This window comes from Chinchilla lanigera, unplaced genomic scaffold (genome assembly GCF_000276665.1).
Source record: "Chinchilla lanigera isolate Chin_1 unplaced genomic scaffold, ChiLan1.0 scaffold00038, whole genome shotgun sequence".
Classification (NCBI taxonomy): domain Eukaryota; kingdom Metazoa; phylum Chordata; class Mammalia; order Rodentia; family Chinchillidae; genus Chinchilla; species Chinchilla lanigera.
This window is the reverse complement of record NW_004955439.1, coordinates 78,997-103,660: the sequence shown is the minus strand read 5'-3', so window position 1 is coordinate 103,660 and position 24,664 is coordinate 78,997. Positions and strand designations below refer to the sequence as shown.

At 36.6% G+C, this 24,664-nt stretch overlaps 1 protein-coding gene across 1 annotated transcript in view; it reads left to right on the top strand.

The window, feature by feature from the left end:
* Positions 1 to 24,664, top strand: part of Pex7 (peroxisomal biogenesis factor 7) — a 66,977-nt gene that overhangs the window by 34,618 nt on the left and 7,695 nt on the right. The window contains exon 9 of the mRNA XM_005390459.2: positions 16,758 to 16,857. Within this exon, the coding sequence (XP_005390516.1) occupies positions 16,758 to 16,857 (100 nt within the window). The remainder of the gene's footprint in view (positions 1 to 16,757; positions 16,858 to 24,664) is intronic.

Genomic DNA, 24,664 nt, shown 5'->3' with positions numbered 1-24,664 from the left:
GACACATGCACCTGAGTGTCCAAACAGGTGTCCTGGCATTCTGAATTCTTTATTTCTTCCCTTCCTTCTGATGGTCTTCCTTATTTATCTACCTGTTATCTCAATTAATATGAATATTATCCCTACTCAGAAAAGCCCAAAACCTGGAATTCTCCTTTTTTTGAAAAATTGGTAAATATTTTCCCAAAAGGGAATAAAAAACTTAAGCCAAATTGCTTCCCAATTATAGATTAACATTTGTCAGAAATAGAGCTTTAACATACTTTATATTATTCACCTCCATACTAGGTACAACTAGGCTTCTAGGTGTATATTCCAATATAGGATTGTCAAAGGCTTCTTTATAAAAGGGAAAATAAATGTACGGCAGAAGAAAAATAATTATATGAAAAACTTTTAGTTTTGAATATATGATTATATGTGCGTGTATTCATAACTCAAGGCATGTTGGCAATAAGAGTGATCGTACTAATGACTTGTGTGAATCTAGTCTCTTATTTGTGTGTGGTGATCACTGATTGGAAAGGTCAGAAAAGATACAGACAGTAGATTTTTATTCCTTGTGATATGAGTTAAATTTATCCTCTGAAGAATTTTAAGTTCAATTGGATAGATATTTTAAGTGTGAGAATAATCATTGTAACAGAAAGAAAATTAAGACCAGCAGTAAGCTGTTTAAGTTTTGGCATACAGCTATTACCTCTAGATTCTGGGTGACTACAACTTAAGCTAATTGATATAATTGACATTTAGTTTTCTACTTTATGTTTTGTTTAGTTTTTTAAACCTCTTTAAACGTATATTTTAAAATAGTTCATATAGTGGGTATTATGTCAAAACTGAAATATTTTAGTGAATATTTTAGTATTAGTAAATGAAAGTTTTGTGTTTCTGTTTTATGTGGATATAGATTGTGTCTAATAAAAGAAGCTTTACCTGTATGATAGTTTATTATGTTTCAGTAAATAATGAAAAGCTAAAAATTATAAGTTCATGTTTTAAATTATTAGTGTGGCTTAAATTAAATAAAAACTTCAACCTTTATTAAAAAAAAATACCAGAACTACCTTTAGCTGATGAGCAATATACTATATATAAACATAAATCATCCCTGACTTAGCCTGTTTCTACTTAAAGTTTTTTGTTTGTCTCCTTGGTTTTTGTTGTTGTTGTTATTTGGTTAGCTGGGTTTTTTTTTTTCCGCTTTAAGAGTAGTAGGAGTTCAGCAGAAATTATACCTGGAATTTTTATCTTTTCCTGGTTTTCCTGGGCTAGCAGTGTGTAGTACATGTCATACATTTTGGTACTAGGCGGCAGCCCAAGGCCACAGCTCCTAATCACTCTGAGATCTTCAGAGGAAACAGCTAGTCCTCTACGGTGTGTTGTGTTGGTAAGCCAGACTGCTGGGTAAGTTAGGTGTAGTAGATGCTTTTTTTTTTTTTTTCACGGTTTTTTACTGAGCAATATCCCCACCACTTTTTAAGGTTTTTTGTTTTTGTTTTTGTTTTTTGTTTTTTTTGAGACATGGTCTCACAAAGTCACCAGTTTGCCTAGGCTAGGCTTGGATTTGTGATCATCCTGCCTCAGCTTTCCAGAGTGCTAGGATTATAGGCATATACCATTATACCCAGTTTTAAATGCATTTTTAAGTTAAGGTGCTTTAAATTTACAATGAGTTTTTTGGGCTATAACACCATCGTAAGTTGGGGAGCACCTGTGTACATTAATACTTTCGAACTTCATTCAAGATTATACTAAATCCAGAATGTTTCATAGTAAATTCCATGTTTCTGTTGTTATCATGGACTTCAGCATATTATCTTTCTCTTGATGTACTCTGTATTAGATTACTTCTTTTTCCTGCCAACCCATATTTGCTGTGCCAATCATTCATAGGCATGATTTGAGTTTTGCATGCTTCTTTTGGTTTATACTACTCAGTCATTTCATTCTAGTTCACTACTAGACAAATCAGGAAACCAGGTACGTGTGACAATCCAACAGTGGTAAAACCTGCTGCAATTGTGTTTCTTCTACATTTCCTCTCTTTTACCCTGTAGCAAATATTTCTTAAATAGTTAAAGATACAACTTCTATATACTGCTAAAGCATAAGTTGTCAGTTTAGCTCAAAGTTAACACTCTTTAAACTCATTATCCTTTTTTTTTGTTTTGTTTTTTGGCACTAGAGATTTAATGCAGGCCTTCGCACTAAGCTGCATCCCTAGCATGGTTTTGTTTTTGTTTTTGTGTTTGGTGAGACAGGTTTTCACTTAGTCAGTAAGTTGCCCAGGCTGGGCTCAAACTTGCAATCCTCTTGCCTCTGCAGAAGAATTACAGAATGCTGGCATTACTTGCCAACTAAATTGATGATACCTTTATAAATTATAGCCTTTAAAATATATTTACCCATGATTCTTTGTAGTAGTAAACCAAACCAGTTAATTTTTTTAGACTTACAGAGTTTTTTGCAAGAAAATTATAAAGAGAAATTTAATTCAGCAGTATAAATTATAGTCATCCATAGTTTACTGATGCTCGTCTCTCTATACTTATAGTAGCAATACTAATATCTAAATTGTTAAACTACTTGTCATGTACAGAATTCTGCAGCTGGGCTGTGCTTTAAAGTTCAAGCATATTTATAGAATGCCTTCTATCTCCCAGGCATTGTAATAGACAGTAATATATCTCACTGAGGAAATGATAAAAATGAAGGCTTGGGAGTCCTAAGCCTGTCGGTTTTGTTGGTACAGTGTAATATGAGCTACGTCACTGCAGACACAGGTGTGGAGTAAGGGAAGACGCACTCAGTGGAGTACTTATGGATTGGTGTATTCCCAGATATGACAGACTGTGGGGCCAGACTGCCTTCTGCTTTAAACTGGAGAAAGTTACTTTAAAACTGTATGGCTCAGTTTTCTGTCTGTAAAATGAAGATAAATACGTGCAGCACAGCATGTTGTGGTGCTTTGATGAGTTACATTCACACATGCTGGCACGCAGTAAGTGCCAAATAACTGTTTGCGGCTGTTATCAGTACCCGCAGCATGGCCGAATGGGGGTGACAGACCATCCCTTTGAAATTGAGGCCCATTTGAACTTTGTCTTCAAGGGTAAAAATAATCACTTTTACTTTTTAGCTGCAAAAGTAATGATTTTCAACTTGGTGTTTTATTGTCTTCTGTCTGTGGGGATGGGAGGGAAGTTATCTAGAACCAGCCCGGTCCCTCTGTACCCGCATTCTCTTTGGAGAGAGTTGGCAACATCTGTGGGTTAGACATCTGTTACATAGTGAGTGAGCACATGGACTTTGGAAAAAGTAAGACTTGAGGTCAAAGCCCGCGTCCACCATTTAGTAGCCATAAGATACAGGAAATGATACCTGCTTCATAAGGAGGATCGGAGGGTTAAATGAGATAGTAATCTGAAATGAGATAGTGATCTGTAAATGTTCTGGGCACATACTTAGTACTCAAAAAATAGATATTTTAAATGAGAATACTGGTAGTAATAAGTTTTAAAGTGTAAGTTTCCTATTTTAAAATGTACGTACCTCAGGGAGAATTGAGGAATTAGTCATTCATGCCTTACCTAGCATGAGATTAGTAAGATAATTATCTTGCTAAAGCCACTGAGGAGTTTTGTGAAAAGGAATTTTTACTGCACTGTGAAGGTGAAGGAGGGGAAGCGGACCTTACGAGGATGCTGCAGAAGGACCCAGAACAGTGGTTGCTGCACTGTCCTAGGCTGGATACGTGTGGAGCATTTTATTCAAATCCATACCCAAGTGACCACTTCTGCTTCATTTCAGTCTATTTAAATATTTCCTCTAAATTAGCACATATTACGTGCATATTTATTAAAAATGATTTCTTGGGGAGGCAGCATGACGTAAGAAAAAGATAGTGCTTAAGATTCTAGGTTTTTCATTATTGCACTTACATTTTATATTTATATATATTTTTTGTTATTTAGTGTGTAACTTCATTTATCTTAGTTATATTTAATCTCTTATAAAAGTCAGTTCACCCCTTTGAGCCTTTGTTTTCTCCATCATAAAATATGGTTATGACATATAAATGTCAATATATGGAAGCTGTTTTCATGGTGCCTGGCCCATATTTATCACATAATACATTTTTGGTTTCCTTCTTTTCATTCCCATCTATATTCTCTAAGCTTTTGTATCTAGGACCATATCACTACAAATGAATGCTCTTATATTTCTTACGAAAATTGGTTTAAAAAAAAAAAAAACTAGTAAAACCACAAAGACAATCAAGGTACACTATCTGCAATTTATTTTTAAATGGTTCAGCAAAAATATATTGTAAGTATATATGGAGAGAGAGAAATAAAACAAGGGTGCAGAATGTTACTAGGTGAGATGAAGGGTGTATGGTGTTGATTATATTTCTTTGTATTTTTGCTGAAAATGTTTCTCACTAGAACCTTCCAGTTGTATGATATTTAATATTTAATTTTTAAAAAGATAAATAGTATTATTTTGCATAAGCAGGAAAGTGATCTTTAATTGCATTGTATTAACTTGGAATCGTAGCAAAGCAGCAGATACAGAAATACCTTTTAGCTTTGTCACTTTCACTCTCGTGGGATCCGCCTTTATATAGTCAGTGTCTTAACTTCAGTGTGGTTGATGGGCTTTTTTGATCCTTATGTTTATTAGCACAGAGATTTCCACAGGCAGATACTTCTCTTTCTTCCCCTTCCCCATAAAAAAGGTCAGCCAAAGTAAACAGATAGTATAGCTGAATATGTACTCTGTCTCACAAACCTTTCATTTCAACTTTACCTAGTCCCCCTTCCCCACAAAAAAAAAGGTCATTCAAAGTAAATAGATAAGAAATGTGTCTGACTGTGAGCTCCTGTGCAGCTTCAAATGATTCATCTTTTAAGAGAGTTGCTTTTAATTCCTCTACATTGTTCTATGAAATTATAAGAAATCTTATGATTAATGATGTAACACTATTATTAGCATTTGCAGGAACCACAGTTGAATTCTTAAAATGTTTAAAGATTTGTTTCATATTCCATACCTTTGAGATAGCTTAAATATAAATGTCTTTGTAACCCTAGCACAGTTTTTACTTTGTAGCAGCGGTTTCTCAGCCTTTACTGCTGGTGTTAGGAAAGCTTCTCAATGTAGTTAGTTGTCTTTGGTTTTCTTTTTAAGAAGGAAAATATTTACATTCCATATGTGCTGAATATTTGTAAGGATATTTTAGCACTAAATATATTTTGTGTTAATAAAGCACATTACTTAATTGTAGGACAGAAATGATCTATTTTGTTATTTTGTCCCAAGCACTTGAGACATGGGTATGCTAATCAATGTTTGCAGAGTAAATAAATTTAAATTATATGAAAAATTATGATAATTTTTAGTTACTCTGACTATAAAAACTTGGAAAGAATTATATTTTAATATAATACACACTTTAGTTACGTTTAAAGTAGTCATAATAAAATAGAATTTAGTGTGGAAAGTCCTGTTTGGAAGAGAAAGTATTTTCTGTTTGTTTGTTTTTTGGTTTTTCTCCGGTACCAGGAACCGAACTCACGACCTTGTGCTTTCCAGGCAGGCGCTTTGCCGCTGAGCTAAATCCCCAGCCCCCGAGAAAGTATTTTCTAAGCAGAAATCTTGCTGGATTTTTGTCAGTACTGACTAGATTGAAAATTATACCATTTAATAAACTTGGAACTATGTATTACATTGGTACCCTGGTTGTTAACTAAAGCTATAGAGAAAACATTTTCCCCAACAATTGTCATGAACAGCATATTGATAAATCTCTGTGAGCTTCATATGCCTGTAGGTTAAGGTACTTGTATGTATGAAAGAATAACTCCTAAGTTTGTTAATACGTTAGTTCATTGTATATCTCAGAAGAATTTTTACCATTGGACTTGTTTAAACTAGTAATTCTTGTGTTAATTATTGTTATACTGGAAAGATCTTTCTGTGAAGTGCAGTTTTGTAAGTTAAATGCCAAGTGAAAACTGAAAATAATTTCCTATAAAGTAAAACAATATACATTAATTATAAAGGAACTTGCAAGACTTTTGATTTTAAATAGCTTAATTTATAATCAATCAATCAGAACATTTTCAGAATTATTCAGTACTAACATTTTTCATAAAGAATCAAACCAAATCCACATCTAACTTATAACCTAATGTGAGCTCATGAATAAATAGATCTAAAAGGAGTGAAGAATGTTAAGCCTTAGCTTAATGCAGCACAAGTCACTGCTTTGAACTTTGAATTGTGTTGATTAGTTCCAACAGGAAATTTATGGATTTTGTCAGTGAATTTGCATTACAGTTTTTTTTTAAAAAGATTCTGTTTTGTAGGTTCAATAAGGCAATTGAGTGGATTTTTTGTATATGTTTGTATTTTCTTAGGTAGATCCTATTTTGCCTTGTTTTCTGTAGTAGGAAGTCAAAACATAATGTCTGAAAATTTAAAAATCAAGAAATTTTATTATTTAGAACTATAGAGTAAAATACCAGAAGAAACAGTTGGAAGAATTTAAAGTGATTGCTTCTGATGCGAAAGATTGAGGGGCATTGTAGGAAGCTGTTGTTTTGCTGTAATTCTAATTTCTGCAATTATACTTTGTTTCTTTCCTCTGGGGAATTACTGAGGATTAAATTCAGAGCCTCTTGCATGCTAGGCAAATACTCTATCAGTAAGCTATGTCTCTAGCCTGTTTTTAAAAGATTTTGAGACAGGGTCTTGCCCAGGCTGGCCTTAAACTTATGATCCTCCTGCCTCAACCTCCCAAGTAGCTGGTATTACAGGCTTGTGGCACTGCTGGCATAATTATAGTTTTTAAAAAACAAGGCAGGAAAGCAGAAAACCTTGTCTTCCCTCCTCTTAGTTATCTGACATATAGTGAGCCTCTTTACATATTTAGATCCACTGAATACTACCAGGAGGTGGTCATAGTTTTCTTTGTTCTCTGAGAACTCAAGAATAAATAATTCACACTTAAGGTCTGTTTTGAAACCTGTTGTAGAATATGGATATTGGCTTACCAAAATGAACCATACAGAGAATAAAGGGGAGTAATTATTAATCTGTTTTCATCCTAAATAAAATGCAGCAGAGTGTCTTACCTTTCTCCACTAAATTATTGAGGGCAGGTGTTTGTGTGTGTATATGTGAAGTGCAAGTGTGTAAAACAGGGACCCTTTTAAGCAAGCTGAAACAGAACAGCAAAAATGTTTCTGAGGATCTGGGTCCCAAAGAGAGCCCCAGGAGGAGTGCAGCAGGGCCTACGCAGTAACTAAAAGTGCTCTGTGCCTGCTCCAACTTTCCCTTCTCTTTCTGCAGACTGATGGTTTTTCTTTCTTTTCCTCAAGTTTTCATGTTCAGACACCAGTAAGGAAGCAGAATGATTTGATTTGCTCTGCTTTTCTCTCTCCGTGTCTCCTCCCCCTCATCTCCATCACTGTGCTGAGGAGAGGGTCGCAGAGAAAGGAGGTGACTGTTAAGTGTGCAGAAATTCTGCGGCCTGCCAGCCCTGGCGGGTTTATTCATGGTGCTTAGCTGCAGAGCTGAGCACACCAAGTATTCCAGATGATATAGCTACTAAGTGAGCAGAGCACAGGCAGCCCCTCCTTTGCTGATGTGCAGTATCCAGGTGTGACGTTCTCGTGCAGCCTGACTTGACTATCCATCTGTACTTCTGTGAAATGCTCCGGGTGGCCACCTTTTGGTGCCAGTTAGAGTCCAAATGTATATAGCTGATTCTTATCACTGGGATATTGATGCTCTTTCACAAGCAGGGTTCTTTCAGTTTCATTTCTTTTTTGGTAAAATGTTTATTTGAGATTGAATTGCAAAAATGATTTCACCATTCTCCAGTACAGACTAGCCATCAAACCCTATAGATTTTTTTCCTTTTCCCTTTCTCCTTGTACTGAAATGTGGCATGCTTCCGAAAGTCATCCTGCATCCCTGCAGAGTGCAGCCTTTAGTACTCCCAGAGCAAGCCTTCCATCAGCCTAATGGCTTTCTTCCAGTTGTGGAAGCTCTCTGAGCTTTATGGTATGTAATTCCTGGGCTTAATGTTTATTGTGACAAATCCCTCTAAAATATTGATCTGATTGAAGTTTTAATTGAAATAATGTAATTAATTCATTTTGCTAGAGAAGCTCATCTATAATTTTATCATATTTAATCTTGAAAGTTTGTAAATGTAGTAGTTTCTGGATATTTGTGGTTAAGTGCTCTAAAAGTCATTTTTGAAAGTTATCCAGTAATTTTTCAAAGTGAATCATATATTCCTCTTTTAGGTGGCAGTTCTTTTCTGTTTAAACTTTAGTTTTGTTATTAAAAGTTACAAAAACAGCCAAACAGCTCTTCAATCCAATCATGCAAATATAAGTGAGCCTAACATTCAACAAATATTTTTGGGTGAATGAAAGTAAGTTTAACTCTTTTCAAAATTGTTTTGCTAACCTATAATTTCTATTTTTAAATCCTTCGAGAAGTGATGCAGATAATAAAATAGCAAGCCCGTGATTTCATGTGTTTTGCTCAGGGGAGTCAAAACAGAAGACTGGGAATCTCTGCTGACAAAAGCAGCTGGGTGTGCACAAGGTAGGAAGAGGCAGCAGAGTAGCTGAGAAGACGCAGTAAGTGTATATAAAAAATTGGAGAGCAAAGCGATTCCTAAACTTCTTGCCCTGGAAATTCAGATTTATTCTGGCTCATAATTTCCTTAGGGTATTGGTTTTCAGTTTAAGTTGCCTGACTGATGGAGTCCTGGGTTGGGCTCTGGCTTATGAAAGGTTCTATGTAGTTTGAGGAATTAGGGATAAACTGACTTGACCCATTTGAACTTTTAGGGTATTGATCAAAACTAACTGAAGAACTGCAGATCTTGCCCACCTATATGCTAAATTCTCTATAGAAAGAGTGAATGTCAACAAGTTTTAGTAGAAAAAGTGCTGGCATGATGTCAGTAGAATGTGTGCTCCGGAGCTGCCATTTATTAGCTATATTACCGTGGATGGCTTGCTTTCTTTGAACCTACTCTCTTCTGTCTCTGAAATGAGATTATACCCACTGTATCTACCTTGAAAGTTTTTGTGATGATAAAAGGCAGTTTTATAAAATAATGAGAAAGCACTATTCAAACTGTCAAATGCTAAATGTGCAGCTCTTTCTTGCTGAGGACAGATTGAGTAAAGTGGGAAGCTCAGTCTTGGATCATCTTTCTTAGCACGGGAAAGCCAGAGCTAAGAGTAATACAGTCTGTTATTTTTAGCAATAGTGTAGAAGAGAGTGGCCTTTTAGATCTAATTTGCTGAGTTAAACTAAATGAAATAATAGTTATTTTTCTGCAAAAGGCCTTGTGTGTCCTTTGTCTCGTATATTTGTCTCGCCCGAAAGTTTTGCCTTCACGTACCACTGGCACCATAGTGCACAGCTGTCTAGAACACTGGTTCTCAAAGTGCCGTCCTGGGGCCCAGCAGCATGAGCAGCACTGGGAACCTGTTTCTTACATAAATTCTCCCGCAAGTCCATCTCTTCTTAGTGTGTTAAGAAGCTCTCCAGGTGGTTCAGGTACAAACTTAAGTTTTAAAACTCCTGACTTAAATCAGTGATTGAATTCATGGAGAATGACCCCAACCAGGTCAGAGTTCTCCATCTTGGCTGTACTTTTTCTTTGTTTGTTTTGGTGTTACCATGATTTTTTTTTTTTTTATTTTAAAGAGAGTAGTAAATGAGAAACAAACAAACAAAAAAATAGAAAAGTAGCAGCATACCAGTATCATGAACATAAACAAATCAAAGCAAGAACATTCAAAGTGATACAGGGTCTCAAGACAAAATAATACGAATCAACAGTGGTTGTTACATTACATATTGCTATCCTCAGTTACATTATTCAGATTACCAGATGTAAGAATGAAAGATTACTCAAACCATTAAAGAGAATAAGAAAATAATTCTTTGATAAAATATTAGAGAGAATACAGAGTATCACTAGATAAGATGGTAGGAGTTCACCATTGTAATTCCATATTGCATATTGTTACCTTCAGATCAGTTGCTCAGACCATCAGACACAAGCATGCAAACTCATACAATAAAAAACTGTAAGCATTAACTGTTCATTTCAGTATACCGTCAGACATCAGCATTGGCTGTACATTATAATCACTTGGAGAACTTTTGAACCACTCTGTGCTCATGGGTACACTAGGCTGGTTAAAATCAGAATTTCTAGGGGTGAGACACATACATATGTATATATGTACACACACACATACATGCATTTTTTTTCCAGATTCTTGGTTAATCCTAACATAGTAACGTTTGAGAGATACTTCCCTATTGTCTTTTTTCTTCTGCTTGCCTGCTAAAGTCTCTGTTATTTCCTACTGGGAATTTATCAAATCTGTGTCTGTTGAGATTAGGTTGAGAAGTACGCTTCACATGGTGGTTCCCAAATCTAGCTGTTAAGCATTCAGTTTTCCTGGGAAGAACTTCCGGGATCCCATTTAGATCTACTCAATTGGAATTTTCAGGTTGAGAGCTGAAGAATGTTTTATTTTCTGAATGATAAGATCTATTCTTGGTTCATGATTGGGGAACCATGTCTATAGGTGATTAAAAAGTTACTTTGTTACTTTGTGAAATTGGCCTTTGCTATTTTTCTTGTGCTTAATGCACTTACTTATTAGTTCATTCATCCATTCTTTAGGTATCAGTGTGTCGGACACTTTTATACATGTAGGAGATACAAAGAAGAGTAGAACACTGTCCCTGAATTGAAGGAGCTTAGTGCTTATCAAGACGAATCTATAGAGAAATAATAGATCTATAAAGAAATAAATGCAAGGAAGTATTATAAATACTGTGACGGAAGCCAGAAACATGGGCATAAGTCTGTTTCATTAATCACCATTAATACTATCAGTTATTCTGTCTAAATCTATCTTTAGTCCATCAACTTTCTTCATCATTGTTGACCCCACCGTTAACTCCCCACTTCTGTTGTCTCTTTCTAGACCATGTATCTCTCCACACTCACTCCTAGGCCTTAGGTCTATTCTTTTCAGTGGCTCAAGACACCTGGAAAGGCCAAAGTGACCATAATAAGGAAGGATGTGGGAAACTGACTGGGCATATGGGAGCCCTCAGTACTGTCTTCACAGTGATTATATAAATTTAAAACTTTTCTAAAACAAAAATAGTTCATTATTTTGTTTCGTTTAGGCTGGCTTTGAACTTGCTGTTTAACCCAGGCTGGCCTTAAACTCATAATCCTCCTATAGCAGCGTCCCACATGCTGGGCTTATAGGCATGTGCTGCCATTTAAACCTTTGTTTAAATAAGGCAAAACTAACCATATAAATTTGCTGTGTAAAGCCCTTTAGTGGTGTGTGTGTGTGCGTGCGTGTGTGTGCCACTTAAGAGAACATCCCAAACTTACCTAATGGCCTGCAAGACCATGTGATCTGGCCTGCCTACCTCCTGTGACAGTCCTCCCTTTTCCAGTTGCAGCCCTTTCTCCCTGCTGTGCCCTGTCATCCGCTGCCAGGCTTCTTATTGACCAGGGGTGAGTTGCACTTCTGCTTTCCACCTAGCAGACTCTTTAGCCCTCAGATCTCAGCTCAGAGTCACTTCCTCATGTCTTTCTTATATCATCCTGCATTTTCTTTGGGGGCATTTATCAACTGTGATTACATTTGTGTTTTGGTTATTTATTATTTTATTTTTATTTTTTGTCGTGCGGGGGATTGAACTCAGATCCTTAAGCATGCTAGCACGTGCTCTATGAAAGTTCAGCCCTGTTGTCGTGGTTAGGGTGGAGTTTTGACTTGATTGGCTTTGAGACAACATCAGGGAATTATTGAAGCATGTTTCTAGGTTTGTCTAGGTGGGTCATGGAGGAGTGGCCTTGGAGTCTGTGTCTGATACTGTCTGCTTTGGCTTTGACACACTTCTCCTGGTCTGCTTCCTAGCACCATGAACTAAGCAGTTTTGCTCTGTTATACCCCTCCACCGTGATATCTCTGCCTTGGAGCCAGCCAGTCATGAACTGCAACTTCGAGCAAATTAAACCTCTCCGTATGTAAATTGTGGGTTGACTGTTGTGGCTAAGCTATGAGAAAGCTGTATTGGTGATTTTCTTTGTAAATGTGTATTTCAATGAACTGTGAGCTGCAGAAAGGCTACAGCCATTTCTGTTCTGCTTATTGTGCTTTTAGCACAGCACCTAGCACATAGTAAGACTCATAAATTGTTAATGAATGAGTAATCAAATGAAGAGAAAAGAAGTATTGTGACATTTTTTGCCCATTACTATAGGGGCTACTAGACCTAAGCAATGCAAATGGAATGGATTATAATGGTGCAATTTGCTTATAATTATAAAAACAGCTAAAATTAATATATATGTAAGGCATTAAAAGCTAGCCAGGACACTTCCCCTTATTTAGCAAAGAATTACAAAGTTAACGAAGAATTGTTAGCAAAGAATTGTAAGGAATTAATAACTAACTCCTAAATTGAGAACATGAAAGGAAAAGAACTTTTAAAATATTTTAAACTTCATACTAAATTTAAAAGTGTTAGTATAGTGATTTCACATTACACTTTAGTAAATTCGAAAGTAATATCAGCTTAATTTCTGAAATAATTTTGTTTTATTTATTACAATGATGCATACTTGTTATGTTAGAGAATTGTGGAGTTAGAAGGCAAAAGTAATGCAACTGAGACATTGTATTACGATCTGTAATTTCAGTGAAAAATGTTCCTGCAGTTCTGTCATATTTTTAATCGCGGGAAGCCTGTCCAGTGTATTTACTTCCCATAAGAGAGCTTAAATAGTCTGATTTCATCAACAAAGAGACAAAAAGGCACCAAGTAGTACATAAACTGGGCCCAACCAAACATTTCACTTAAAAATAATATGCCTTATTTGCCTACTTGATGATATGTGCAGACTGACTTCTTCCATTAAAAGAAGCTCATTTTACTTGAGTGATGGAGGCGCTCAGATATATATCCCTGCAGGGATCCTGCAGTCCAGGAGAAGGTGCAAGGAGAGATTTCCATCACTCCCTTCGCTGCAAATGTGAGACAACCTGCAGCAACACCCACTCACCTCATTATAGCTCACCCTTCCTTAGTGGGAAGGGAGCTGAGATAAGTGGATACATCTGGAGTTGTACATATCAAGCTGTTAATAATGGGTGCAATTAAGAAATGGGAATGAAGGAAATAATTTCTTTTATTAAAAAGCCATTTATGATGAAAAATGAATTACGGTATATCAGTATACCTCCTAGCTTTGGGTTTTCTCAACCTATTTTAGCTTGTGTAATCTACTTTTCTTCTTTTGGTTTGGGACTAGGCATTGAACCTTAGTCTCTCTACCACTCAGCTACATCCTCAGCCTTTTATTATTATTTATTTGGAGACAGAGTCTCACTAGGTTGCCCAGGCTAGTCTTAGACTTGTGATCCTCCTGCTTCAGCCCCCAGAGTAACTTTGATTGAACTTTACTATGTATTAAATGATTTTTGATAATATTTTAGGGATAATTTAATGTACTGAAAATTACTTTTAAATTATATCTATATCCATCTATATGTGTGTATATAGATGTATATATATATTTACATGTATGCTTCTGACTTTTCTGAGTCCTGGATCCCCTTGAATTTAAGAAAATTGAAGCTTCAATTCTGTATGTGTAGCAGATCCTCTCAAGGCAAAGGCTGGCTTCACTCTTTGATTTGCTGCTCTGGGTTCTAGTCTTCACTTAGTTTTTACTTGAGTAACATTCATGGATGCTTTTTTGACATTTCTGTGATGGTGATTGTTTTTAGGTTTTAAAGATTTTTTAGATTTTCCATTGTTCTTAGAATATTGGTCTAGGTACCTAGTAGACAATCCTGTTGGAAATGAACCTCGTAATTTTTGTACTGTAATATATACATTAGGTATTACATTATTTCTGTCAGAACTATGAAGTGGTAAGACAGCCAGTAGTGCTTTTATGCTAGTCGCTAGACTAATCCCCCATCCACCAACCTCTTCAGAGTTTTAGCATGTATTTTGTTTGATGAAGGTTTTTGCAGAATGTGGATAAATACTGGTTATTCCCGGGTTATGATGATGATGATGATGACTCTGAAGTGTAGAACTCTGTGAAGTCTTGATGGCACATTTAGCTAGGTATAAAGCAAATCCAAATGAATGTTGTGCAATGTATCTCATCCTCCTGAATGGGTGACTTCCTTCATCACACTGTGCAACTGAAGTTGGATGGCTTCACCCACCTGTCCTTGTTAGGCATCTGAATTTTCTGGGGACATTGTCTTGTTCTCGGTGCAGCTTTTCCTTACCTGGCTCAAATCAACAATAAGAAAGGGCATTCTGTGACCCTGCTGCTATTTATTATTCCTAAAAAGTTCTACTGAAACAAACTAATTCTTATGGTTTGCCTAAAGATTTATTGTTTTCTGAAATAAAGCCAAGTTCCAGGTGAATTCAAAGAACTAAGTAAATACATGAAACTGGCCTTCTCATAGGGTGATTCTACTAAACTGCCCTTTGGGGTCATGCCCTTGACTGACAAGTGGCAGCAGGTGACACAATATCTCTATGTTTACTGAAGTTGTAATGTTTGATCATTGCGTCAGTTTGAGAATTGGGAAATTTAGAAGCTTAACTGAGTGACTCAGCAGGGGGCCAGGGTCCTCACTCTGTAAACATCCTGAGTTTGTGGAAGAGGAGGGCATGGAAATGGTGTGGGTGGATAGCCGACATACAATATAAGAGAGGAAAAGAGGCTTGCTTCCCCTCCCTTTTGCTCTTGCTGCTTTTGCTGTTTTCTGCCTCCTTGAACTGTTGCCCCTGTGCCATACCACCCTGCCTTGGAGCCAGCTGATTGTGGACTGAAACTTCCAAAAATTGTGAGCTAAATAAACCTTTCCTTTCTTAATTTTGGGTGTCAGGCATTTTGTCTCAGCAAGGAGGGAAAAGTAACTAAGACAGAAGTGTTGAAGACATTCTTCATTACGTAAACATAGGGTTTCTTGTCTATAAACCCCTGTGGGAAAATTTCCTTCTGAGTGTTCAGGCGGAATGTGGTTAGAGATAACTAATTTTGGAGCCCAATGGTGTATTTTTTCCCATGGCTGCTAGAAAACGTCTTGAGGTTCTCTCCTGTCAAGTATGCATGACTTCATGGTATATATTTTTATTTACCAGTCTCACCAAACTTTTGAACTTGCTGTCCCTATCCTTAATTTTTCTTTATCCCATTCTTTTGCCATATTAAACATGTATTTTAAAAACTATTATGAATTTTTGGGAACATAGTGTATATACGCAAAATCATTTGATTATTGTTTCAAATAACACAAATGAATGCATAACCAGATTTTATAAATCAAATTATACAGTTATGTTTACTTTTGCTTAAACATTATCAAGGTCCAGAAAATTTGATTTCAATGCAGTGCACTGTCTAGACCCAAAGGAACAAATATGCAAAAACAATAAGAGACCAGTGGGATTTCTGAGTCCGTCAGAATTGTTTGAATAGGCAATTGTTTGAATAGGCAAATTTTCAAAAGTAAAATTGTTCTCCCTATGTATTCTATAGAATACTGATGTATTCTCAGTAATCTGATAATCACTGAACTATTTATTCAGTGACTTTCTGGTACCTACATGGTGGATTATCCATAGCAACAATTCTTTTCAAAACTTAATAGGGCCAACACTGCATTTATTAGGGAAATAATATCACCAAGTTAAACAAACTATGGCTGTTGGTTCTGTGTGTTTACTCTCCTTCAAAGAGATCTGCCCAACTTTCAGTGTGTTTTATGTTGTAGATCATTAGAGAAACTGAATAAGGGCATGACTCTATGATTCTGAATGTGCCAGTTTTATAGTATGTTTAGAGTCAAATAAAAAAGATGATGAGCAAATAAAGCTTTAGAAAGCTAAAGTACTATTTTGTGTATTGAAAATTGGGCAAATTCTACTTTGAACACTAGAAATCAGAGCTGTATTATGGTAAATATCACTCCCAGTCTATAGAGGAGAAGTAGAATACATAATATTGGCCCAGGAAAACATATTCCTGGGTGTCTTGACTCTGAAAATTACATTGATGTGGAATCTATACGAAAGGTTGTGCCTCTAAAATGATAGTTTCAGAATTACAGAGAGCTTTACAAGAGAACAGATTTATCTTAAAAAATTTGAACTGCTGTTGAAATGTAAATTAAACTTAAGATCTTTTCATGTCTCTTGTTGAGAAATGAAGTAGAATTTAAAATCACAAAATGTTAGGAGTTCATCTAATTCAATATTCTAAAGATATGAATGTGTTTAGAAACTGCTACAAAGGCACAGTGTCTCTCATCTCAAATGTCCTTGTACAGTATAATTTTTTTTCTAAACAAAAACTTGTTATGTTTCCACCCTACAAGTTGGCCGAATGGGAATACAGTAACCCTTTACAAGGGTGATTGATTAATAATTCTGTTTTGTTTTTTGATCTAATAGGATGAAGTACATGTTTTTCCTTATTAGATTTTTATGTAGATCAGTAGTGGCTCTGCATTTATAAATTTGTTGAGCTTGTTTTGATAGTTTTTTCCATGACAAATAACCTATTTTTTTATGACATCTTTAGAAGTTTTAGCACTTAAGTCATTTCTTTTTGTTTACCTTTACAGATTCTGGAACTTTTCAAAGCCTGACCCCCTTCTGGAAACAGTGGAGCATCATACAGAGTTTACTTGTGGCTTAGATTTCAGTCTCCAGAGCCCCAGTCAGGTAATGGGTTCAACCTTGTATTTTTTTCCTCTACCCATACAGTTCACAAGTGGGATGTGTTACTTTTGTGAATAAAATTGTTGCCTGTTGGTAGAACGAGGCACACTTATTTAATTCATCTCATCTCCTTTGTTATATGAACTGTAGCACTTGAGCAATGGAATACTGGGGAATAAAAAGTATCTAGAAAATGCCTCTTAAAAGACTGACTTCTTCGAAAGGAAAAGGAACCTTCCTAAGAGGTGTGGTTGTGTGACAGCTGACATGTTGGTGGCTTGGAGGAGGCCTCTCCTAGTAGGAAAAGAGAAAGACAGAACAGAGGAGATCTGTCCCCAGAGGTTGGCGGGAGTCAGGAGCATGCGGTCCTAGGTTCAGCACTAAACAGTTGAGAACATGGTCGGGTCATTTCCCTCTGGATGGCACCTTCATCTCCACATTCTATATCCAGCAGGAAGCTTCAGATGGAGAATGAAGTAGGAGAGAATTTCTGTTTTAATGAGTCACCTTTTTATTTTCCCTTTTTTGTTCTCTTAGGGACTAGAGAGTAAATGTTCTGCACTCTAATCTTCATGATTTTTAAAAAACGTGTTACTCTTTCAGAAATGGTAAATTCAAGTCAGAAATACTATATAATATATTGACTGACAAGGCACTGAAAAGATAATTATACTTGTATTCTACCCTAGTCTTTAACAAGTTGTAGTGTTCCCATTGATACATGGCAGTATCGAGGAAAGGATCCTGTGTAAATGCACACTACGCATTCATTCACATGTGTTTTTATTAGCTCCACTCTGCGAGACCCAGGCCGGGATGTGTGAGGCTGCTCTATTTCCTTTATTTTACAAGTTTGGAGAATGCCAAGAATTTTCTAAGTCTTCCATAAACTGGCCTTATTAAAAGGAACCCTGTGAACAGAGGGTTTATCAATGACATCTGTCCTTGAAGAATAAAAAAGATTTTATTGTGAGACCATACATTTTGTGTGTAGCCTGGCAATTGCTGTCTGTCTCTCCCAGTTGGATAACCAAATTCCATTTGTACTCAGGAAATAGTTGGTGTTGCGAGCAACCAGGGGTGCAGAAACAGGAATCTTTGAGTTGTGAATAAGCAGCAGGTCTGGGGGCGTAATGCACAGTTCAGATGTCCCAGAAATCTCCGGAGTTCATTCATGATGAACACAATGTCAACACTGGGAAGTCTTGGATTGAGTTCTTCATGTCATTCATTTATTCTTTTAACAAATGCTTTCATATGCCAGACCTTGTGCTAGCTGCAGGGGAATTCAGGGTGGAATAAAAGCAAGGATGGCCCCTGACTTTATAAAGCATTTAATAATCCAAGTTACATCAGATCATCAGATCATGAATGTGAACGGATGACTGTGACAGGTTCTATGAAAGAGAAGCTCATTGTACCTCAAGTGCTCATAATCAGAATTGGTATTTGACCTATTTAAGGGATCCATAGGAAATGAGGCTTATGTAAATGAGCAGGTGTCATCAGTACGAAGAGACAGGAAAATGATAAACAGGCCTGTGATGGGGGGAGCAGGGCTGTTATGGTACGTGAGAATGAAAGAATGCTTGTCTTCTTGATTTATAGTATTCAACAGTAGAATTTTCAAAATATGTACTGATTTACTTGTCATATTCTTAATAATTGATTGTTGAGATTATTAACCAAATTTTATGTTTTTTCTTATATTAATATGCTGAAGTTTTCATAACAAAATAGCAAATCTGGCTTGCTTAAACAGTAGACAGTCATTTTCACAGTTCTGGAAGCTACAAGTCCCAGATCAAGATCCGACAGGATGTTTCCAGTGAAGGCTGTCTTCTTGGCGTACAGGTGGTGGTCTTGTAGCTTTGTCTTTCTGTGTTGGATGTGAGGAGGGGGAGGAAGGCAGAGAACTCTGCTGCCTCTCCTCATAAGGACATGAAATCCTTTCAGATCTAGGCTCCACCCTTATGACCTTATTTGATTTTAACTACTTCCGTCTCCAAATACAGTCACATTGGGGATTAGGGCTGCAGCCTGTGGACACAATTTGATTCATAGCAGTAGGTATTCAGGGTCAGTCAGTTGTTCTTTTAAGTTTTGCTGTGTGTTATATGGGTCATATCATTAATTATTATTTAATGTATTTTTAATCCCCTAAAAGTATTCTTACTTTCTCTTAATGCTTTTATGACATTCATCAATTGACTTATTCTGTCATGTTTATTGACATCTGTCAAGTGCTCTGTACTAGGCATTGATCTAGGTATTGAGAAAAAGTAGTGATCAAAACAGACTTAGACTTCTACTCTCGGGGAGCTTACACACCATGGGAGAAATCTAATTATCAAGTAAACTAATAAGATGATTGCACGTAACAGCAAATGCTGTTCAGAATTGGGGCAGTTTGATAGAGACCGTTGAAGAAGGAGTACTTTTCTTAAAAAGTCTATCGAAGGCTGCTGAGAAAATGAAGTTTGAGCTGAAAACTAACAAAATGGAGCCAGTCCTCCAAGTATCTAAGAAAAGAATGTTTTTCACAGAGGCAATGGCAATGTGAGGTCCTTGAGATGGTAATCAGTTTGGTATAATTAAGGGACAGCAAGAAGGCCCGCGTGGCTGGAGCCTGGAGAATGAGAGGGAGAGTGATAGGAAGTACACAGGGACCAGACTGTGTAGGGCCTTGTAGGCCATACAGTGATTTCCTCTGTAATTGCATTATAAAGCCATTGGAGGTTTAAAGTAGAAAAATGATAGACTCTGATTTGTGATTAAATCATAATTCCGTTGGCTGTGGGAGAGTGGACTATGGATAGGAGTGAAAGCTAGGAGGCCAGCTGGGAGACTCTTGAATAATCTAGACAAAGACAAGGGTGAGTTAAAGTCAAGTTCTAAAGGTGGAGAGATGGAAAGATTAAGAATATATTATGTTGGGCCATATTAAATTGCTGGAACTTTTGTAAGGTTCACCTTAACATTTTGAAGATAACAGTCATAGAATTTACTGATTGATTGGGAACGGGCTATAAAAGAAGCAGAAGAATCAAGTTTTACTTTTAGGATTAGGAGACACAGTGGGCAGTGGTTTAATTTAGTGAACTAAGAGAAGAGGGGAGTTTGGGGACAGGAACAATTAATAACTATGCTTAAGATATGTCCCGTTAGACATTCAGATGGGAAATCTCTTGGCAGTTAGAAATAGGTTTGTCCACCTTAAGGGACAATTTATATGCAAAAGTAAAATGTGTGACAGCAATAGAACAGGGGGAGTGAAGGAGGAATTGGAAGTATACCATTGTAAAGTTCTTATTTCAGAGTGATAGAATGTTACTTGAAGATAGATTGTGAAAATTCACAATGTATATTGTAAACCCTATAGTAACCATCAGGAAGTTTTTAGCAAAACGTAAACTAACAAGCTATTCATTGAGTAAAGCAGAATTATAAAAATGATCAATTACCTCAACATAATAAAGGTCATATATAAAAAACCAACAGCCAACATTACATTCATTGATAAGACTGAAAGCAGCCAGGTGTGGTGACACGTGCCTATAATCCCATCACTTGGGAGGCTGAGGCAGGCCGATCACTATGAGTTCAAGGCCAGCCTAGACTATGTAGCGAGGCCCTAGTTCAAAAACAGAACAAAACAAAAAGGTCTGAAAACTTTTCCTCTAAAATTGAGAATAAAACAGGAATGTCCACTTCCCCCACTTCTCTTCAGCACATCATCAGCAGTCCTAGCCAAAGGAATTAGTAAGAAAAAGGAATTAAAAGCATCTAAACTGAAGAGGAAAAGTAAAAATATCTCCAGATGACATGATTTTTGGTGTAGGAAACCTTTAAATACAACCATTTCAAAAATTACATTAAATTAAATAGTCTGAATACTTCGAATTAAAATATAAAGAGCAGTAGATGATTTTGGATCTATTAAATTTCAGATTTGAAGACGAGGGTTTCTAACTCCAAGCCCTAGGATCGGTTAACTCTTGTATATTTTCAATTTTGTGGTTGCAATATTTTCCTCTCTGGAAATTTATCTTAGCTTCTTTTTTTTTAATCTCAACTTTATTGATATTCTCGTGTTGATTTTAAACTTTTCTTTCAAACTAAGATGATAATTCCCAACCAATATTTGTTTTTTCATATATCTAGCAATACATTCTAACACAAGCATTTGAATTATTTATATTATCATAAATTACGTTTTTACTAAGTAAAATATTGAACTTTCTAGGGGAGATAAGAGTCCAGTCTTTTGCATAGCTTGACATTGTTCTTTCACTTGATTTACCATTTCTCTGTTGCTATAACTAACTACACCATGGCTTAGACTTTCAGTCTTAAAGACTGAAAACAACACTGTTTCATTGGTTCACAATTTTGTGAGTCAGCAGTTTGGGCCTGCAGGTCCTTTGGTCTCACATGGACCCCTCCGGTGGTGCCAGTTATCTGGTGATTTAACTCGGGCTAGGTGGGCTGAGATGGCCTCATTCAGGCGCATAGTGGGCCTTGTTTTCTGGCCCTGTGTGTAGGCCAGGCATCAGTTAGCAATGGTGTGCTCCTGTGAGCGGGAGAGCAAAAGCTGCAAGGATCTTGAGGACTGCGCCTGGAAGGCACACACCATTCCTTTTGTTGCAAAGCAAGTTGGGAGTCCAGTCCGGATCCAGGGAGTGGGATGTGGACTCCAGCTCTTGATGAGAGGAGCTGTGAAAAATTCATTTAACATCTGCTTTACTGATCTTCATTGGCAGAGTTTGTGGTTTAAGTAATTTTTGACATACTGTATATGAATACAATAAAGATAACGTTTGTTCTCACAACATGTGGTCAGGTTCACTGAGTATCAGCTAATTTAATTTCATCCTTTGTTCGTATAGTGTTCTCTTAGAAAATGCCTTTCACCTCTTAGTATCTTTCCATCTGCTTTCAATAGCCTATTGTCCCTTGTGAGGTTAGCAGCTGCAGGACCTTCCTGACGTTACCTTATGACAGTCTATCGTAATATATTCATTCTGTCTTTAAAGAGATTCACCTGAGTCCTTATATTTATAAGGCTTCTTCCTTGTAGCTTCTCCCTTCTTAGGGATCTAAAAATAATAGGCCTACAGGCGTTCTTACACAGCCTTTCTTCCCCACAGAATGTAAGATCATGCCTTTAAAGGTTTAAAACTTGACAAATAAGTGTCTGGGGTCATTCTTAAAGGATAATTGCTGAGAGATACTCCACGCCCCCTCTTGTTAACCAGGCCGGAGTCATCTTTCACTTGAGGAAATTTTTCTTTGATTTCTTTTCTCTTTGATCATGATTTGTACAATCCTAGCATTTTCTCTTTTCTCCATTGTCCTTATTATTTCTAAATTGAATAGTCCTTTTATGTTTTTAGTTTTGTGGTACTAGACCGGCAGTATACCGTTACATAATTGGAAATTCTATATTAATTTATCTTTAGAACTCCTGACTTGTGCTCTGCAGTGTCACGACTATTCCTCTGAATGCTCAGTGATTTTTATGTAGTATTTATAAGTTAGGTGCAGGTTCATTTATCTTTATAGAAAGGCTGCCAAACAATGTATATACACGTCAGGAAAAGAAAAATTTGTATAAATATTTTAATACCAAATTTATTGAGACACCATGATATTAATACAATATTACCTTTGGCCTCTGCAATTACAAGAGATGTTCAGAGTGGTGGCCATGAGCTTCCAGACCTTCGTTAGTATGGTGAACTGCTGCTTGGGTAACCTTGGTCACTGAGATGGTTGCACATGCATTTTCAGTTTCTTCTCTAAGGGCCAGCAGGATGGTATACAACTGTGATGTACAGCATCCTCTAGGTTTCCCATACGAGGGTAACACCATTTGTTGAAAAAACATCATACTATTTTTTCTTTTGCTGAAGTCTGTATACATTTTTTTTTTTTTTGGTGGACTCTGTATATTCCTTTTGGGATATAGTTACTTCTTTCTTTAATGTCTTTTAAAATACATATTCTCAATTCATTCCAAGATACAACCTTTATATATTTAATGAAGTTCATTTTTTTTCTCACAGTGAAATTTGGGAAATTACATTTAGCAAAAAGGAAAAAGATTATTGGTGGTTCCATCACTATAGGAAAAACTCTTACATTAATGTTTCCTTTCGGTTTTTTTAAAAAGCTTTAATTGTGGTGTAACAACCATGTTGAAATACACTCCTGTTTAAGGTGTACAGCTTAGTGAGTTATGCATCTATATAATCTCCATCTAAGTGAAGACACACCGTTGCCAGCATTCCAGAAACTTCTCCTAGACCTTACCCCTTACCTCCTTTTCAATGGTACCTACTCTCTTCTGGTCTTTTTCTTTATGAATGCATATTTTTCAAAGTTGTTATTGTACTACATACCCTGTATCATTCTGGGACTCCCTAAATGCTTGGTAAGCATAGTCTTTAAGAATGAATATTCTACGGCAGTGGGTGTAGCTCCATGGTAGAGCACTCACCCGGCATGCATTGGGTGCTGGATTTGGTCCCTAGCACTGGGGAAAAAAAAAAAAAAAAAGGAAGGAATAGCCTAGTCTACCCATGCTAGGAGATGCAACTACTATAGATTTTTCCTGAAGATAAGGTCAAAGAAATTTTGTATATTTTCATTTTGTTTCACAAGATGGTTTGATTTGGTTCTGATGTAAAGTAGTCCTTTATGTGTATTTTTGAGAGTATCTTCGTTACATTTTATTTAAAAATATTAGGTATCATTTAAAAATTCAGCTCATGTTTTGGTTCAAATCTGTTTCCATAGTCTTCAGTATCAAGTTTAAAGATTGACAATGGGCAAAAATACTTTAAAATTCTCAGTACAAGTCTGAAAACTTGGACTGTAGAAAGGGACTTCCATTATTGGAAGTCAGGACATCTGTGTCGTGTTCACCTTTTATCTCAGGTGACATTTTCTGTCTCTGTCACAGACTAAGCTCTAGTCTGTTCAGAACATGTGCCAGAAGCATTTAGTGTCCTCAGGCACTGGTCTCCACTGTTTCCTCTTTGATGCTTTCATAATTGTGTAGTTTTTTAGCTTCAAGTTCTACAGCCAGCCATGAGTAGGATCCTAGAGCACCCTGAGAGGGATGGGTTGGCCTGTCTGTGTCCTCTGCACCCTTAGGCAGCCCTCGCAGCGATGCTTCCCAGAACTGGTGACACCTAAGCCCACTACCGCCACGCACGTCCTCATTTCTTTTCCTTTCTCAGCTGTAAAACATTGTTTCTAAAAACCAAGTAAACGCACTAACTTGGCACACTGCAGATTACTTTTTTAAAAGAACTTCATTAGGGCTCTTGGTCCTACACAGCCTACCTTTGAAGTCTTTCTGATTTTTTTTTTAGCACATGCTTATCTGCATGATAATGTTATCTTTTCTAGTATCTTTTTTCAGCCCTTTTCAGGCTGAGGATCTAGACATGTGGCCTTATGTCTCACTTGGCTGTAAAAACAAAGTCTCCAAGAATAAGTGTTTTCTTGCAGGACTGTCACCTCCAAATATTTATGCTCTTTATTTTTTTCCCTTCTTTCCTATGGGTTCCTAATTATCTCACTGGTTTTCTCATCCAAGTCTTTGCTTTCTCAGTAACTCACTGTTTTTAATATGCAGTTGGGTTTTTTCTCTATTTTCAAAGCTTTGTGGGGCTTTCTGCCATTTGACCTCATCGATCTAGCTCAGTGCCAGTGACTTGTATTTCTCTGCTGTTATTAAACATCTAGAATGAGTAGATTTATTTGTTGCCTTTGGTTTCTCAAAATTTACTCGTTTAAG